The sequence below is a fragment of the Stenella coeruleoalba genome (assembly GCF_951394435.1).
Source record: "Stenella coeruleoalba genome assembly, chromosome: 1".
NCBI classification, from domain to species: domain Eukaryota; kingdom Metazoa; phylum Chordata; class Mammalia; order Artiodactyla; family Delphinidae; genus Stenella; species Stenella coeruleoalba.
The window spans coordinates 87956312-87974205 of record NC_137169.1 but is presented as its reverse complement, the minus strand read 5'-3'; the positions used below and the strand labels follow the sequence as shown (position 1 = coordinate 87974205).

At 41.3% G+C, this 17894-nt stretch overlaps 2 protein-coding genes across 5 annotated transcripts in view; both read left to right on the top strand.

The window, feature by feature from the left end:
- Nucleotides 1-1972, top strand: part of DBT (dihydrolipoamide branched chain transacylase E2) — a 44109-nt gene extending 42137 nt beyond the window's left edge. For both annotated transcript variants that reach the window (XM_079917879.1, XM_079917878.1), the window contains exon 11: nucleotides 101-1972. In XM_079917879.1, coding sequence (XP_079774005.1) covers nucleotides 101-268 — 168 coding nt within the window. In that variant the 3' untranslated portion in view covers nucleotides 269-1972. The remainder of the gene's footprint in view (nucleotides 1-100) is intronic.
- A 3084-nt stretch (nucleotides 1973-5056) lies between these two features.
- Nucleotides 5057-17894, top strand: part of LRRC39 (leucine rich repeat containing 39) — a 32877-nt gene continuing 20039 nt past the window's right edge. For 2 of the 3 annotated variants that reach the window (XM_079902385.1, XM_079902387.1), the window contains exon 1: nucleotides 5057-5332. The gene's annotated coding sequence lies outside the window, so the exon portion shown is untranslated. Of the gene's footprint in view, nucleotides 5333-8711; nucleotides 8762-17894 lie in introns of those variants that run through there. The other variant, XM_079902386.1, reaches the window with a different exon arrangement.

Genomic DNA, 17894 nt, shown 5'->3' with positions numbered 1-17894 from the left:
TATTATAGGGAGGGAGATTTGCCTAATCTTTCACCATTGTTTTTACGAGAGCTTGCTTTGAGCAAGTGAAGGCTGACTCTGTCCTTTTCCTTATTTGTAGGCCCTTCCCCGATTTAACGAGAAAGGGGAAGTATATAAGGCCCAGATAATGAATGTGAGCTGGTCAGCTGATCACAGAATTATTGATGGTGCTACAATGTCACACTTCTCCAATTTGTGGAAATCCTACTTAGAAAACCCAGCTTTTATGCTACTAGATCTGAAATGAAGATTGATAAGACATCCTTGAACTTTCTGAGCTTCAAAAGAAAATGCAGAGCCCAGCTGTGCAGCACACGTTCCTCATTGCAGTTTGTATTGTAAATGATTTGTAATGTATGATTACAGTCTGAGACACAATATGTATCACTATTCTGTTAGAGATTTTACTGGAAAGGAATAATGGTATAATAGTTCTCCTGGGCTGTCACATTTTATAGGTCATAGTACGCCTTCTTAATATAGTGCTGAGGTCTTTGTGTCAATGGATTGAAACTGGCAGGAACAACAAAATGAATATTACTGAAAGACAGACCGCCATATACAGTATTTGCCCTATTTTTTTCTTTCTTTTTTTATTTTAAACTAACTTTTTTTTAATAAACTTTTAAAATTTTATTTTATTTATTACTTTTGGCTGCATCGGGTCTTAGTTGCGGCATGTGGGATACTCGTTGAGGCATGCGGGATCTTTTGTTGCGGCACGGGATCTTCATTGTGGCATGCGGGCTTCTCTCTAGTTGTGACATGTGGGTTTTCTCTCTCTAGTTGTGGCGTGCGGGCCCCAGGGCATGCGGGCTCTGTAGTTTGCGGCGCACGGGCTCTAGCTGAGGTACGTGAGCTCAGTAGTTGTGGCTCACAGGCTTAGTTGCCCTGGGCATGTGGAATCTTAGTTCCCTGACCAGGGATTGAACTCACATCCCCTGCATTGTAAAGCAGATTCTTTGCCACTGGACCATCAGTGAAGTCTCTAAACTAATTCTTAATGAAACTTTTCAATTATACTTAGTTGGGAAAAGAAATTTATATGCAGAAGTATTTTCTATTTCCCCACAAGAATGCAAATTATTGTATCAAATAAGTGCAATTGTATTTACCTTTTAAGATATCCTGGAGTGTGTTGCTCTGTAGAGATTATCATCTGTAAATATCTTATTTGTATAAATTAATATCTTTTAAAAGGGAAAATTATAAGCTAATCTTAAAAATGCCCAATTATAGTTTTATAGCCAGTAAGGCCACTAAAAGTATTTGTTTAAAGTGGATATACTTTTAGAATTTGGTAATGGTTTAGTGTTTTATTGAGAAAAACTTCACCTTTACAACCTTGCTTCAATGTAAGGAAGGTACTTTAAATGTAGCAACCACTGACATTGTGTTACATTCAGAAGTCCATTGCCTTTTAACTTTTTTTTTTTACTTTCTTGGTCTTCAGCTAAAAAAATAGGATAGATTAATAAGTTAGGGTCTATTCTATTCTTCACATCCTGAGAAGGAATATGAATAAGGGGAGAGAGAAGACTAATGGGTAATTATGGACATTAAAATAAAATAATAAATTTTGCACAGAAATAAAGGTCATGATCATTTTGTTAGAGGCCCACTTGAATCAGAAATTCATGTTGTTTCTAATATTGTCTAATTGAATACTGTATGTTCAAGTGAAGTTTTGTGACAGAAACAGTTGTTTTAATGTCTACTTGATTTTTTTCAAAATGGAAATGATGTATAATTCAGAATATAATGGATCTACTGAATGTTATTTTTTAAATTCAGATAATATGAAGAGTTGCAAAGAAAATAAAATCAACCATAATCCTACCACTATTAACATTTTGATCAAGGTATCTGTATACATAGCTATTCTTTTTATGAAAATAAGGTTGTGCTGTATCTACTATTTTATAGTTTGATTTTTTAAATTTAACATTATGAGTCAATAAACAGTTCCACATTATGATACTTTTAAATGGCTGCATAATATTCTATTGTTTGCATTTATTAAATGCAAACATCTACTGTATACTAAGTGTGGTGCTAAGCAGTGGGTACACAATGTCCATCCTCATGGTTCCTGCCTTCATTGGGCTTACAGTCTAGTGAGCGAGACAGATATTTAAAAATCATAAAAATAAGAATATAATTAACTTTTAAGTAGGAGAAAACAGGGTGCTATAAGAGCATCTAATAGAAGTTACTGATCCTGTCTGGGAAGATGAGGAGAGGATGTACCATAATTTAACCAATTCCCTGTTGATGGCATTTACAGAATTTTAAGTGAAGAATGACATGATCAGTAAAAATGTCCCCTTCACTTAAGAAATGTGAGGGCTTCCCTGGTGGCGTAGTGGTTGAGAGTCCGCCTGCCAATGCAGGGGACGCGGGTTCGTGCCCCCGTCCGGGAAGATCCCACATGCCACGGAGCGGCTGGGCCCGTGAGCCATGGCCACTGAGCCTGCGCGACCGGAGCCTGTGCTCCACAACGGGAGAGGCCACAACAGTGAGAGGCCCGTGTACCACAAAAAAAAAAAAAAGAAATGTGAAAACTAGGAGAACAAGAGCTTTGAAATAAGTATGTAATATGTTCCCCTAAAAGTCCAACATCATTGGCTCAGAATAAACTCTTGAGCTATCTGTTGTATCCCAAATCCCTGCCATTACCACCTTCTCTTTTGTCTCATCCTTTGAGGATTCAGCAAAGGATTTGCTTCCCATTGTGTGTTGGACCTTTAAGATAAGAGGATCCATTGGGAGGGATGAGGGGGCCAGGAGCACAGCCCTAGTAGCTGATCCACAGGGCTCCACACATCATAGGGCGGGAATTGTTTAGAGCAAGGCCTTAGCCGTATTCCTAAAGGTGGAAATTAAAGGGAAGAAGCCAGAAAATTCAAGTCCGTCACTAGTATGTCTGGAGGTTGGAAGGTACTATATGTCCATGGGGGAGAAGCCAAAGTTATTGGCCCCAAATTATTGTTGGGAGCGCCCAACAAGAAAATGAAGGTTCCATTCATTATGTAGGGCGTTCCTCTGATTTTGAAAAGGAAGCACAATAGGGAAGGAAGTTTGAAGGACAGAAGCCAGATTGGTATTAATTTCCATTTTAGAGATCAAAATGTACCAAATCTTGAAACATTCCAAGAAGTGGTTACGTAGGGAAAAGAGAGCCCACAGGCCTGTTTCGGCATTTCCCATGGCTTTCCAAAGTGGGTCCCAAAGATCACTTGATGGATTTCTTTGCTGACTTCTAAGTAAACTACGGTTTGAGAAAGATGATGGAACTCACTCAGCACTACCCTGCAGCCTCGAAGTACAAACCTTTCCTTGAAGTCTTCAGACTTATTTAACATTCACCCTGTAATTGATTAACTAGTTCATTCTGCACATATTTATTACTGAATATATGTATTCAGTGCCAGGCCCTGGGATATACACTGTGGATACAGATGAAGAAGATAGATGAAGTTTCTGACCTCACAGTGAGAACTCTGGCTGGTGACTAAAGCCTTCACCGGAAGTGGGTCTGTGCCAGTAACTTGGAGGAGAGCAGTGCTTCTAGAGTTGAGTTGTATCTCCAGTCAGTTCTTCATGGTGGTTTTGCTCCTTCCCTATAAACTGTCTTTTCTCACTGAGGTTAGATCACTGTGTCTCCTTTACACACTAGGCCTGCCTCATCAATCCTGCCTCACAAACCGTACCTAATAATAAGATAGACTCTGTCCTTAGGTCACACAGACACAGGCCATTCAAGCTCTTCAGGTTATGGTTTTGGTGTTGCTTTTCATGAGGCAAGCAACATAGGGGACCTACGTGAGCCCAGACACTTAGGGAGCAATATGCAAGGGCTGTACCATCTGAGCATAATATTTTCAGAGTGCACATAAAAGAGCTTCTAATTAATGAGTCATCTAGCCTCTATGCTCATGAAATAGTGGTAGAGAGGGAAAAATTGAGTAAGATTTGAGACAATAATTATAATAGTGTCAGGCACCGCTAATGCTTTACATATATTAATTCATTGCGTCTCTCCAGAAACACTGTGAGGTAGGTGCAATGATTAGCCCCATTTGAAGAAACAGAGTTTAAGTACTTAGATGCGTGTGGATTAACATACGCTAAAGAAGCATACGAAGCTAAACTACTATACCTCACTTCGTGTTCCAAATGCCAGGATTGTCCATGATTTTATGCTGTTTGAGGAACTGGTATTATTGAGCTAAAAGAAAGAGAGTTTTTGTTTGTCTTAGGGGTCTTAGCAGTTTGAAATACTCCCTGAAGGCCCTGTGTTCTCCAGGCACTGAAAGGAAGGAGTTTTGGTGGTATGAATTCTCTGCAGCAGTAGTTTATGAGAGAAGCATGATGTCAGTTCACCTCAGAACCGGATCTACCAACATCCTCCTGTTCTCTTTACTGAGCCAGACTTTACACACCAGAACCAAACTGTAGAAGAGCTGGCCATTGGGGATTCTCAGAGTACAGGATGCTTCCTTTAGGCATGAGAGTGAAACCTGAAGCTGCCTGCAGTGACTTCCCAGTTGTTCCTGGTGGCCTGTAGCAAAGCATGAAGACGATATCACGTGCTTCGAGAGATGATCAAAGGAAAATCCTGAGGCTTCCAGAGGAAAGGATTGGGGTCTCAGTCCTTGCAGACAGTTCCTTATCTTCCCCAGGTACAAGCACTCAAAAACTAGAAAGAGGTAAGCACAGAATTTGGGTTTTAGAAGATCCTCTTATGCCCTTTATTGTCCTAAGCTTCCATCGCAATGAATTAGTCCCCATTCCCTGAAAACAACATGCAGTGTATTTCATGTTTCCATGCCTTTGCTGGGCTTGTTTCTCCACTCTGTTCTCCACCAGAAGAAAATCCAGAACAAAAGTCACTTCCTTTTTTAGACCTCCTCTGACTGTGCCTCCCTACGTTTGAATCAATATTTATTTTTCCTCTCTCTCTCCTTCTTTGTCCACACCTCCAACAGGACTCATGCAGTGACGTAGCTGGATGAGTATGTCTTCACTGCTGGCCTGTGAACCCTCTCAGTAGCCCCAGCTCAACTGACTAGTACTCAGTATGTGCTGGTTGTCTTCAAAAGAAATCTATGCCCTGGATCTGATTACGTTTTTTAATGAAGTCCTCATGTAGCATTGAAGCATCGCCAATGACCCAGAAAAGTATAATGTGAAGCAACCATGGCCATGAGGCCGCTCTTGTATCTATGGAATGACTCTGAATGGCTATGCTTGCTACAAGGAAAAGTATCTAGAGGAAAAGGAATCTGTTCAAACCTCCTTATAATTGGTAAGACATTTGTTTTAAATTTTGAACAAAAGACAGTTACATTTTCTATGTGTTGTGTATATTTCATAGTTCATTGTAATTCCTCAGTTAATCAGAATGTTTAGTGCTTTCAAGCTCATTTTAGATTTTATAGAACTTGGATCATTATTTTGCTTTTTAAAATGTTTACAAATGATTCATTTATGCCACTACACCATGTGATTAAGCAAAGCAATGACTTATCTGAGGCCAAGCAGGAAATAACACAGCCAAATTCTCCAATGTTATTTATATGGGAAAACAATACCCACATTACAGTTGCATTTACTATGCCAAAAAAGTAGAAACTACTTAATTTATTGACTTACTGATTTATTGATTTATGCCCTGCCACTTTCAGAAAGAATTTCAGAAAGCAACTGTGTCCATAGTCATATTCACCACATTTGAACAGTATAACTATCATTGTTGTGTTGTTGTTTATAGCTACCTTTACATAATTTTTTTATAAATAAAGTTTTATTGGAACATGGTCCCACACATCCTTTTATGTTTTTTGTTTTCTGGTTTTTTTTGGTATGTGGTCCTCTCACTGTTGTGGCCTCTCCTGTTGCGGAGCACAGGCTCTGGCTGCACAGGCTCAGTGGCCATGGCTCACGGGCCCAGCCGCTCCGCGGCATGTGGGATCTTCCCGAACCGGGGCAAGAACCCGTGTCCCCTGCATCGGCAGGCGGACTCAACCACTGCGCCACCAGGGAAGTCCCTTTTTTTTTTTAAAGCTCTATGGAGTTGGGGTTTTGGGGGGGTTCTTTGTTTTTTTATTTTTTGGCTATATTGGGTCTTCGTTGCTGTGCACGGGCTTTCTCTGGTTGTGGAGAGCGGGGGCTACTCTTCGTTGTGGTGCTTGGGCTTCTCATTGCGGTGGCTTCTCTTGTGGCGGAGCACAGGCTTTAGGCGTGTGGGCTTCAGTAGTTGTGGCTCGCGGGCTCTGGAGCACAGGCTCAGTAGTTGTGGCGCACGGGCTTAGTTGCTCCGTGGCATGTAGGATCTTCCCGGACCAGGGCCCGAACCCGTGTCCCCTGCATCTGCAGGCGGACTCTCAACCACTGCACCACCAAGGAAGCCCAGTCCCCTACTATTATTGTGTTACTGTCGATTTCCCCTTCTCTGGCTGTTAGCATCCACCCCGTGCATTGAGGTGCTCCTATGTTGGGTGAACAAACATCTACAATTGTTATATCTTCTTCTTGGATTGATCCCCCGATCACCGTATAGTGTCCTTCCTCATCTCTTGTAATGGTCCCTATTTTAAAGTCTATTCTGTCTGATATGAGAATTGCTACTCCAACTTTCTTTTTTTGTTGTTGTTTTTGTTTTTGTTTTTTTGCGGTATGCGGGCCTCTCTCTGTTGTGGCCTCTCCTGTTGTGGAGCACAGGCTCTGGACGCGCAGGCTCAGCGGCCATGGCTCACGGGCCCAGCCGCTCTGCGGCATGTGGGATCTTCCCGGACCGGGGCACGAACCCGTGTCCCCTGCATCGGCAGGCGGACTCTCAACAACTGTGCCACCAGGGAAGCCCTCCAACTTTCTTTTGAATTCCATTTGCATGGAATATCTTTTTCCATCCCCTCACTCTCAGTCGGAATGTGTCCCCAGGTGTGAAGTGGGTCTCTTGTAGACAGCGTATGTATGGATCTTATTTTTGCATCCACCCAGCCAGTCTATGTCCCTTGGTGGAGCACCTAATCCTTCTACATTTAAAGTAATCATTGATATGTATGTTCCTATTACCATTTTCCTAATTGTTTTGGGTTTGTTATTGTAGGTCTTTTCCTTCTCTTGTGTTTCCTGCCTAGAGAAGCTCCCCCAGCATTTTTTGTAAAGCTGGTTTGGTAGTGCTGAACCCTCTTAACTTTTGCTTATCTGTAAAGGTTTTAATTTCTCCGTTGAATCTGAATGAGATCCTTGCTGGGTAGAGCAATCCTGGTTGTAGGCCCCCCCCCCACAACACTTTAAATATGACCTGCCACTCCCTTCTGGCCTGCAGAGTTTCTGCCAAAAAATCAGCTTTTAAACTTATGGGGATTCTCGTGAACGTTACCTGGTGCCCTTCCATTGCTGCTTTCAATATTCTTTCTTTGTATTTAATGTTTGACAGTTTGATAAATATGTGTCTCTCATGTTTCTCCCTGGGTTTATCCTGTATGGTACTCTCTGTGCTTCCTGGACTTGACCAACCATCTCCTTTCCCATGTTAGGGAAGTTTTCGACTCCAATCTCTTCAACTATTTTCTCAGACCCTTTCTTCCTCTCTTCTTCCTCTGGGACCCCTATAATTCGAATGTTGGTGCGCTTAATGTTGTCCCAGAGGTCTCTGAGACTGTCCTCAACCCTTTTCACTCTTCCTTCTTTATTCTGCTCCCTGGCAGTTATTTCCACCATTTTATCCTCCAGCTCACTCATCCGGTCTTCTGCCTCAGCTATTCTGTCATTGATTCCCTCTACAGCAATTTTAATTTCAGTAATTGTGTTGTTCATCAGTTTGCTTGCTTCTCAGTTCCTCTAGATCCTTGTTAAATGTTGTTTGTATTTTCTCCATTGTCCCTCCAAGACCAAGGATAATCTTTACTATCATTTCTCTGAATTCTTTTTCAGGCAGGTTGCCCATTTCGTCTTCATTCATCTGGTCTTGTAGGTTTTACCTTGCTCCTTTGTCCATAACAAATTTTTTTGTCTTTTTTTTTTTTTTTTTTTTGATGGGTGGTACTGTATTCCTGTCTTACTGGTTGTTTGGCCTGAGACGTCCCGCACTGGACTTTGCAGGCAGTTGGGTAGAGCTGGGTCTTGGTGCTGAGATGAGGACCTCCCAGAGGCCTCACTCCGATTGATATTCCCTGGGGTCTGAGGTTCTCTGTTAGTCCAGCAGTTTGGACTCAGAGCTCCCACCACAGGAGCTTGGGCCCGACCTCTGGCCTGGGAACCAAGATCCCGCAAGTTTCGTGGCATGGTTAAAAAAAAAAGGAAGAAAGAAAGAAAAAAAGGAGCAGTATGATATCAAAGAATAAAAAACAAAATAAAATTAGAAAGATAAAAAATATATTAGGAAAAATAAAAATATGATGGAAACAGCTGCAACAAGGTAAAACAAAACCGCAGCAGAAAAAAGAAAGAAAAAGCCTTGGCTATGGGGGCGGAGTTTAGGCGGGGGTAGAACTTAGGTAGGGCCAGGGTTTAGGGTGGGGTGGGACCTAGGCTGGTGGGGGTGTGATGTTTGAGCATGGGGCGGGGCCTAGGCTCAGGACCCACGCAGCAGGGAAAGGCCCTGGGGGCGGAGCCTAAGCTGGGCCGCGTTCAAGAGTGTGGCGGGGCCTCTGCTTAGGACCTGCACAGAAGGGGAGAGGCAGCGCGTGGAAAGGGAGGCCTGTGGAGCGTGGAGTTCCCGAGTTTGCAGGTAGGGCCCTGAGGGTGTGTGGGTGGGGTTCAGGCCCAGCGTGTTGGAGAGCGTCTCAGAGGTAGGGCCCTGGGTGAGGGTGTAGGAGCAGGGCTTGGGCTCTGCACCGCAGGAGGGAGGCTCCGGGGTTAGAGGATTAGGTCCAGGAGTCCAACAGGCTCCCTGGTGCCTAAGTGGACGGGGAAAGCACTGGCCACATTCCCTTACGTTCCTTCGTGCCCCTCCCCCACTGTCTCCCCCAGGGTCTCCCCCGTCCCTGCTGGACCCCTAACCGTGGGTGCGTCCCGTTGGGTGTAGGAACTCCTCCCCTCCCCCAGCTGCCCCTCAGGGGTGCCGGTCCCCGGGGTCCAGCCTTTACTTTTGCTCCCCCTTCCCTCCCTCCCACTCCCTCAGGACCTGCTGGCTGGAGGGGGCCTCGGTGGGCAGAGGTTCAGGCCCGGGAATCTCAGCAGGCTCCCGGGGGCCCAAGTGGGCAGGGGAAACCTGGCCTTGCTCCCTTTTGATCCTCTGCTCTCCCAATCATTCCTCAATTAAGCTAGTTAAGATTCCCTTGGCACACTAGTTAAGATTAATTTCCAGTTCTTCATAGCTAAGTCATTAGAGACTCAGAACACTTTAAATTTAAAAAAATTTATTGTTGATAAATGTGGAAGTTTAATGTTGAATGTCCATAGAGCCATTACATTTTCCTTCTGGGCACACAGTTAAATATGTACAGCTTAGCCTGCAGTTAGGTAGGGCCGTGTGATCTATTTCTAGCCATTAGAATATGGGTAGAGGTGATGTAGGCCATTTCCAGATGTGGCCCATTAAACCTCCCAAGAACTCCTCCACACTCTCTCTCCACTGCGGAGAAACCTGCATGTTGAAGATGGCAGCTACACACAGTGGGGACACCAGCAAAGCCCCCATCCCCCATATACTAGCACTGATTGGTTTGAATGTAATGCAGGTGAAAAATAAACTTTTGTTGTTTTAAGACACTATCTGGAGACTAATCTCAAAATAATGCCCTAACTCTAAGCTGTCCAGTGCAATACCTACTAGCCGAATGTGACTATTTAAATTTACGTTTTAATTATTGTGGCTATTGCACACTTGAAATGTGGCTTGTGTAACTGAGAAACTGATTTTAATTTTAATAAATTTAAATAGCCACGTGTGGCTAGTGGCTACCATATTGGACATGGCAGATATAGAATATATCCATCATCACAGAAAATTCTGCTGGACAGTGCTGCCCTAACTAATAAAATAAACATATAGAGAAAACTGTTCTTATTTTTAAAATAATCCCCCACCACCACCAAAACAAAAACAAACGAATAAAAACACCTCCCTACCGGGCTTCCCTGGTGGCGCAGTGGTTGAGAGTCCGCCTGCCAATGCAGGGGACACGGGTTCGTGCCCCGGTCCGGGAAGATCCCACGTGCCGCGGAGCGGCTGGGCCCGTGAGCCATGGCTGCTGAGCCTGCGCGTCCGGAGCCTGTGCTCCGCAACGGGAGAGGCCACAGCAGTGAGAGGCCCGCGTACCGAAAAAAAAAAAAAAAACAACCTCCCTACCTCTTTAATGGCTAATTTCCCTCTGCCTAAAAGAAGTCTCAAAACACTCATTTTTCACATTGTTACCTCTGCCTGACACTGAATGGACAAGCTTCCGTCCTGCTCCTTCCTGCCTTTGCCTAACTTGGGTTCAATTAGAATTGAATGGGTGGTCTTGAACTCCTTGCAGTTTGGCTTCCCTTCCCTACTACTCACCTGTGCGCTTGGCAAAAGTCTGGCCACATCTCTCTCCCAAATGTTTCCTAAATAGTTCTCTCTGGATCCACTTCTCTCCTAAGCTCATTTTCACTCTTTAGCAACTCAAGGTCACCACACGTTTCAGTGACATCTCATCAGACAGACCAGGTCAACTCTGAACTATTTATGCCAAACCACAGATGGGTCATGTTACCATTGTTACCCCATCAAAATAACTACAGGCTTTTCAATGTGACAGAGCGCATTCGCATTTAGACGAACACTGAAGGTATCATGAATCCTTGATGTTTGCAAGCTTAGAATTAAAAGGAAATAAATTCATTTGGAGGCAGTCCCGGTACTGAGCAGAAGGGCTCTGACCACTAGCTAATTCATATGCGAGTCAGAGCCCTGTGAGGGAACTCTAGGCCAGCTTGCTAAAACCGAGCAGAAGAATTTGGAGACGGTCCAGAGGGGAGCCACAAAAACAGCCGAAGCATGACAAGAAAAATGGCAGTTCTGTTAGGAAGAAGCCATCTATATCAGGCTTTTACCATGTGGAATGTTACAACGCCCGGCATGGAGAACAGCTGTTGTGGGTCTTACTAAGAGGACGGAAGAAATGAGAACAGGTGGGAGATCAAGAATTTAGGTTAGACACAGGGGAAGTCAGGACAGTTAAAGGTGGGCTCACCTTCTCAGCTGAGCGGGTGGCAGCCTCCTCTCACGGGCAGCACACTGCCCCCCCCCCCGCCCCCCGCCTTCCCAGGGAAGCCATCAGACTGGGTTAAACTTGCAGTAAACTATTTAACTTCCAGTTTGCTGCAAGAAGCTTCTAAGTATGTGGTAGATCGTTCTAAAAATATGGTGAAAAGGAAAGTAAAAAAAAAAAAATGTTATAAAGCCTGTACAGAGTGCAATTATCTGGAAAAACTTAGCCGTTTAATTTCCTTGAAAAATGCAGCCAGAGTTCAGAGTGCAGTAACCAAGGCAAGTTAACTAAGTTGATGGCAGGTCTAAGTAAGTAATTGGAAACTGCAGACATGAATATAAATCTGAACATGACTATAACAATTTGAAACATTAGATATTCAAATGTGACGGAGAGGAATCCACAGGCTAAGCCATCAGACTAACAACTCTGCAAGCCAAAGGCTCACAAACTGCACCAGAACCTGGCCTTAGTCTTATTGTGTTTCTGGCACAAGATTAGAAGGGCCGCATTGGTTCAAGTGTTGCTTGGACAGAGCAGGACAGATTGTCAGAGACATGGCATAATTTTTTAAACGACCACTGTCATTTATTGCCCTAGTTTCCCAAATAAGTTTGTGAATATTAAAAATATTGATATATAAATGCAGTGCGTTCCAGTTTCAATAAAATAGCATTTTTTCCATAAGATGTTTATTTTCAGTTTATAATACTTTCTAAATACAATAAAAATTCTCATAGTTTCTATCTTTATTAGCTATTAAATGTTCTGCATGGTATTTGTGGACATATGAAAAAATAATTTTTGTAGTTCCCCTTTGAAATGTATACAATATCTCAAAAGTTGGGTCAATATCCTGGAAACAAAGGATTATGTAATTCATACAAAATTATCCAGTGAAAAGTTTAAAATTTTGTGTAACTTTTATTTCCATAGAACTAAAAAGCATTGCATAAAAATAAAAGCAGAAGGAGCATATCTTTTCAGTTTTTTATGAGGTAAAAATATTCAACATATAGGAAGCCAGTGCAATTTTTGTGTCAATATTTGGAAGGGGTATCGTTTTTCCTATTTTTTTTTCTTTCAAAGCAAGATTATAATGGCTTTTATTTTGTGTTCATCTGATTTTAGGTTTAAATTGCCCAAGGAAGTTGCATAATATTGAGTACTATTGCCTAGGTTCTATATTTCATGTGAGAATTATCTTTACATAAGAAAGACAGTTTAAGGGAAAAAATATGGCAACCACTTCATTCATAAGAGAAATTATGTTTTGTTCACTTGTATTTTGTTGGCTAAGTGACATATTTGTTACCTGGATTCACAGCATACTTTTCACAGATGAAGATTAAATCATTTCCATGACCTTCTAATTTTTGGCCCATCCCCTGTAGGCTGTAGAATAAATGGTTTTCATGTAATATTTTCTTGTGTCTCCACCGTTGATTGGTTTAGGGAAATGATGTGTGTGTGTGTGTGTGTGTGTGTGTGTCTGTGTGTGTGTGTGTTTATCAAAAATGACAACCAGCACAAAAGTCTCAAGGTCAAAAGTACATTTTAAGTACATGCCTGGTGAAATACATAAACTTTTTGTTACAAAACACTTACTTAATAATAGGGAAAAGGGAATAATTAACAGTTAAAATGAAATACTCTTCTCAGCCATTTTAGTAACTTCACTATTAAAGTTATTAAAACATTGCAACTCTATGGAGTAATGTTGCAGAAGTCATTTGAGACTGGCTAGAATCTGAGAGCCGGAGCTCCAGGGGAAAGACATTTGGTGCCTAATGGTATTTCCTACCATCTCAGGAGGAAATAGCTGTTTTGTCAGACAAAGTGGAACAAGTTAGTATGTAGCCTATAACTTTCTAATATAAGTATCAAAATATGGAGAAGAGCTAACTCCCTAATATTGGGCAGGTATGTGATCTGTTATTTAGGACTTTGGGTACACACACACACACACACACACATGCACACACATTCATCCAACCTTTTTTACTGGAACATTTCCACATTAAAGAATATCAGTGTTCCAGAAAGTTCTAGAGCTGAACAAATCAGTTTTTAAAGTATTCTTGTTTGTCTTTCAAATATTTGAAGTGCAGTTATAGAGCCTTCAAATTCTATCTTTGCAAGATAGAATTTTTAACATTGAAAAATTATTGATCTGATAAATGAGGGTAAGTCTCATATATTTATTTTTCTTTGTTCTCCAGAGTTATGTGGTGTTTCTGTTTCAAAGCCTTGCATTCTGACAAATTGCTAATAGTTTACTTGTTTTATTAAAGGACTCTAGGGAGTCATAAAAAGAGCATTACAGATCAAAATCCCAAGGTAGGGACTTCCCTGGTGGTGCAGTGATTAAGAATCCGCCTGCCAATGCAGGGGAAACGGGTTTGAGCCCTGGTCCAGGAAGGTCCCACACGCCTAGAGCCTGTGCTCGGCAACAAGAGAAGCCACCGCAATGAGAAGCCCATGCACCGCAACCAAGAGTAGCCCCCGCTCGCCACAACTAGAGAAAGCCCGCACACAGCAACGAAGACCCAACGTGGCCAAAAATTAATTGATTAATAAATTAATAATAAAAATAAAAATCCCAAGGTAATACACTCTTATTTTCCATTTTCCCCTGTGTTCCATTATTTTCTTCTGTTTATTTGAATGAATGGGTCACACACAAAATAGAGGCTTGTATGCTTGATATGATTACTTATAGTCCTGTAGTCTTGTCAGAATTTGTGGGAAGAAGTTTGACTAAACAACTATTAATCCTATTGTTTTATTATACTTTGTAAAAGAAGACGCTCTAGGTTCATAAAATCAATTTTAAAAAAAAACAAGGTAATAACTGCTTTACTTGGTGTTATGTGTTTAAAAACGTTACAATCTTTCTCTAAATTTCTGCATTTATTAACACAGGTTATGGTGGAATAGGGTGAAAAGGAAATAGAACGAGGTAGCATGAACTATTCTCAGCCCCGTTACTTTCACATGTGTTCTCCCATCTTCATTCACTGCCTCTCAATAGACAAATTAAGCAGTCATAAAAAAAATTGCTTTGATATTGTGTACATCTACAAATATAATTCTGTGTAACTTCCATAAATTTGTTTTTAAGAGGAAGCAGAATAGCCCAATGATCAAGATTCAGGGGCTAGATCCCTTTGAGTTGGAATTTAGCTCAGCTATTTTCCAGCTGTGTCTTTGACAAGTCCCTTACTGTCTCTAAACCTTGGATTTTTTGTGTGTACAATAGGGATGCCTACTGTGATGGCTAATTTATGTGTCAACTTGGCTGGGCCTCAGGATGCCCAGACATTTGTCAAACATTATTCTGGGTATGTCTGTGACGGTGTTTCTGGATGATATTAACATTTGAATAGGTAGACAGAGTAAAGCGGATTTCACCCCTTCATGTGGGTAGGACTCATCCAATCAAGTGAATACCTGAATAGAACAAAAGGTCTGTAACCTTTTCTTTCTTGTAACTGGTATCATGAACATTTCCTCATATTATTAACCACCTTTCTACTTTCTGTTTTTGTGACTTTGACTACTCTAGGTACTTCATGTGAGTAGAATGATATATAATTTGATCTTTCGTGACTTTTTAAAATTTTTCATTTAGCATAATATTCTCAAGTTTCATCCATGTTGTAGCATGTGATATTCCATTGTAGGTATACACCACAATTTCTTTATCCAGTCATCTGTCAGTGGATACATGTGTTGCTTCCACTTCTTGGATATTGTGAATAATGCTGTGATGAACATGGTGTGTACAAATATCTCTTCGAGTCCTGCTTTGAGTTCTTTCGGATGACGTTATATTTTTAATGTGCTTTTATTCCCTCTCTCACCTGGCCATCCCACTTGGCCCTCTTCTAGATTTGTTTTCTTTTTCTAAACACAAGCATTGCAATTGAATGCAGTCAGGGCCATAGATTCCAATGAAATATATCCCTGAGGGACCTCAGAATGCAAACCTGGGCACCAAGCAGCTGGAAACACACAATGACAGGAAAGGATAAACCAATGTGTGCAACAATGTAAAATGAGATACTTACTTTGTGTGAAGAGTGAAGCCACTTAAGATGAGCTCGTTTATCTCCCCTTCACTGTAAAGCTTTCTTCTCCTTAATTTCGTCTCAGTCACAGAAGAAAATGCCTTTAGACTTAGCCAATCTTCTTATGATAATATGGCACTCAGATCCACACCCAGCTCCTCCCTTCTCCTGGCTCCACTACTGGAGGGTGGAAATAATAACAAACCCTCACTGAGTACTTATTACGTTCAGGCATTGTCCAAGCTCTTTCATATGTTAACTCACTTAATACTCACAAAAGCCCATGAGAAGCCCTAATTTTTATCTGCATTTTACCAATAAAGAACTGAGGCACAGAGAAATTAAATAACTTGTCCAGTACAAGTGGGAGCTGGGATATTCAGGTATATAAAGATATAGTAATAGTACACAGAAAATTAAGCAAGTTTAAAAAGTACACTTAACTCCAGAAAAAACAAAGTTCCAAAGCAAAGGAATGTAATCATATCCACTATTTAGTTCATCTATGAATAATATTTTCATAATAATAATGAATACTACTGACTTAACAAAAATTGTGATAGAACTAGATTGTGAGGACAGGAGGAGGAGAGATACAGGATAATGAGTGGGTGGTTTGAGACCACAGAATTTTCATCTTTCATGGTACAAAGTCAATAGGTGATTCTGAAATTGGTATATGAAGAAATAGCAATGTAAGAATATTTTTGGAAACATAACACGAAACCGTTAAAATAGTTGTGTCATTTTCTCAGATGCAGATAACAAAATTTTCCCTAGCAAGTTAAAGGAAGGGATATTAGTTCACAGAACAACTCCTGGAGCTACATTACAGAACTGGCCTAGTAAGGGTGCTGCTGAGGCTGTCTCCAGAGCTAGCTGTGTCTACTGTGGTCAGGAAACTCTTGCTGCCAAAACTGACCCCTGAATATATTGTCTGCTGTACGCATACCAGCAAAAATGGACTGCAGTCACCCAGCCTCTTTCCTCACATTCTTTGCGTCAAAATCAAAGTATATGATTAGCAGAACCTCAGTCACATTCCCTAATCCAGTAGCAAGGGAGACTGGGATTTTTTCCCTTAATTCTATCTTGGTAAAGTGGGATTCACAATGAGGGGGTTATCAAACTATGGAGAAGGTGTTTGCAAGATTTGGGGCAGCCATGAATGACAGATATTCACTATACACGCCTTATCTCTTCTTTCTAATCCCCTGTTGTCCTCAAATCACTAAAACTGTAATCTCCTTCATAAATAGCTCATAAATCTGTTCACTTTTCCCCACTCTCCCTGCCATTTCTCTAGTGTAGATCACTTTAACAACTTCTCAACTGGTCTCCCTTCTGGCAGTGTTGACTCTTAGATCTGAGTATGGAAAATAAGAGGCTAGATAAGAGAAGGAGAGAAAAGCTTTGAAATTTATGGGTTTTCTATAAACATTGTCAAATTAAAATTTAATTGTAGACAATGCCAAAGGCAGAAATAAATCTAAATTGTTTCCACAGGGACAATTTAGTCTTTTGTTTGTTTGTTTTTTTTTTTTTTTGCGGTACACGGGCCTTTCACTGTTGTGGCCTCTCCCGTTGTGGAGCACAGGCTCCAGACGCGCAGGCTCAGCGGCCAAGGCTCACGGGCCCAGCCGTTCTGAGGCATGTGGGATCTTCCCGGACCAGGGCACGAACCTGTGTCCCCTGCATCGGCAGGCGGACTCTCAACCACTGCACCACTAGGGAAGCCCTAGTCGTCTTTTAAATGGAAACAAAACTCCTCCCTGAACTTCAGTGTTGACTTATGAACATATTCAAGGCAGCCACATGGGGGATGGTGCAAACTCTCTGGACTGGGAGACTAGAGCTTAGGTTCTGTGATCTTCTTTACTCTTTCTGTAATCTTGAGCAACCTCTCTGAGCTTATTCACTATAGAAGCATTAGAGAATTTCTATGGAATAATCAAGCATTTAAAAGCACTGAGGTTGTTGGAAGTGTCCAAGTGACTAAACAAATGATGACCAACCTACACACCAAAATGCTATGTAGGCATTAAAAAGAAGGATGTAACTCTAAATATGCTAATGTAAAACAATTTTCAAGATATTCTGAGTAAGAAAACATGGTATAGAACAATGTATATAGTATGCTACCATGTGTGTGTGTGTGCATGCCAGCATGTGTGTGCGCTTTTAAAGAATATAGACATATTCATGCTTGTAAATTCACAGACCGTCATTGGAAGGGCGCACAAGTAACTGTCAATAGTGGTTGCCTTCAGAGAAGAGAACTTAATGGCTGGAGGTGAGAAGTGTTCATCATCTTTTGAATTTTGTTCCATGTTCATACATTACCAACTCAAAAAATAAATACATGTATTTTTAAAGAACTTGGAATTAACTCCTATTTTTGAAGTCTGAAGAGATGAGAATTAAGAGATAATTAAATCTGAAACTTGGGTGCAGCAGAAGCTGGGGCTCATCTGTTACCTGAATTTCTCCACACCTTCATTTTTCTTTTTTTCTGAAGCAGTTGAAACTTTAAATATTTCAATATCTATGGCTTCCTAGGTAGGGTTTTTGTTATGCCATACATCTGTGTATTTCTCAATTTCTTTGC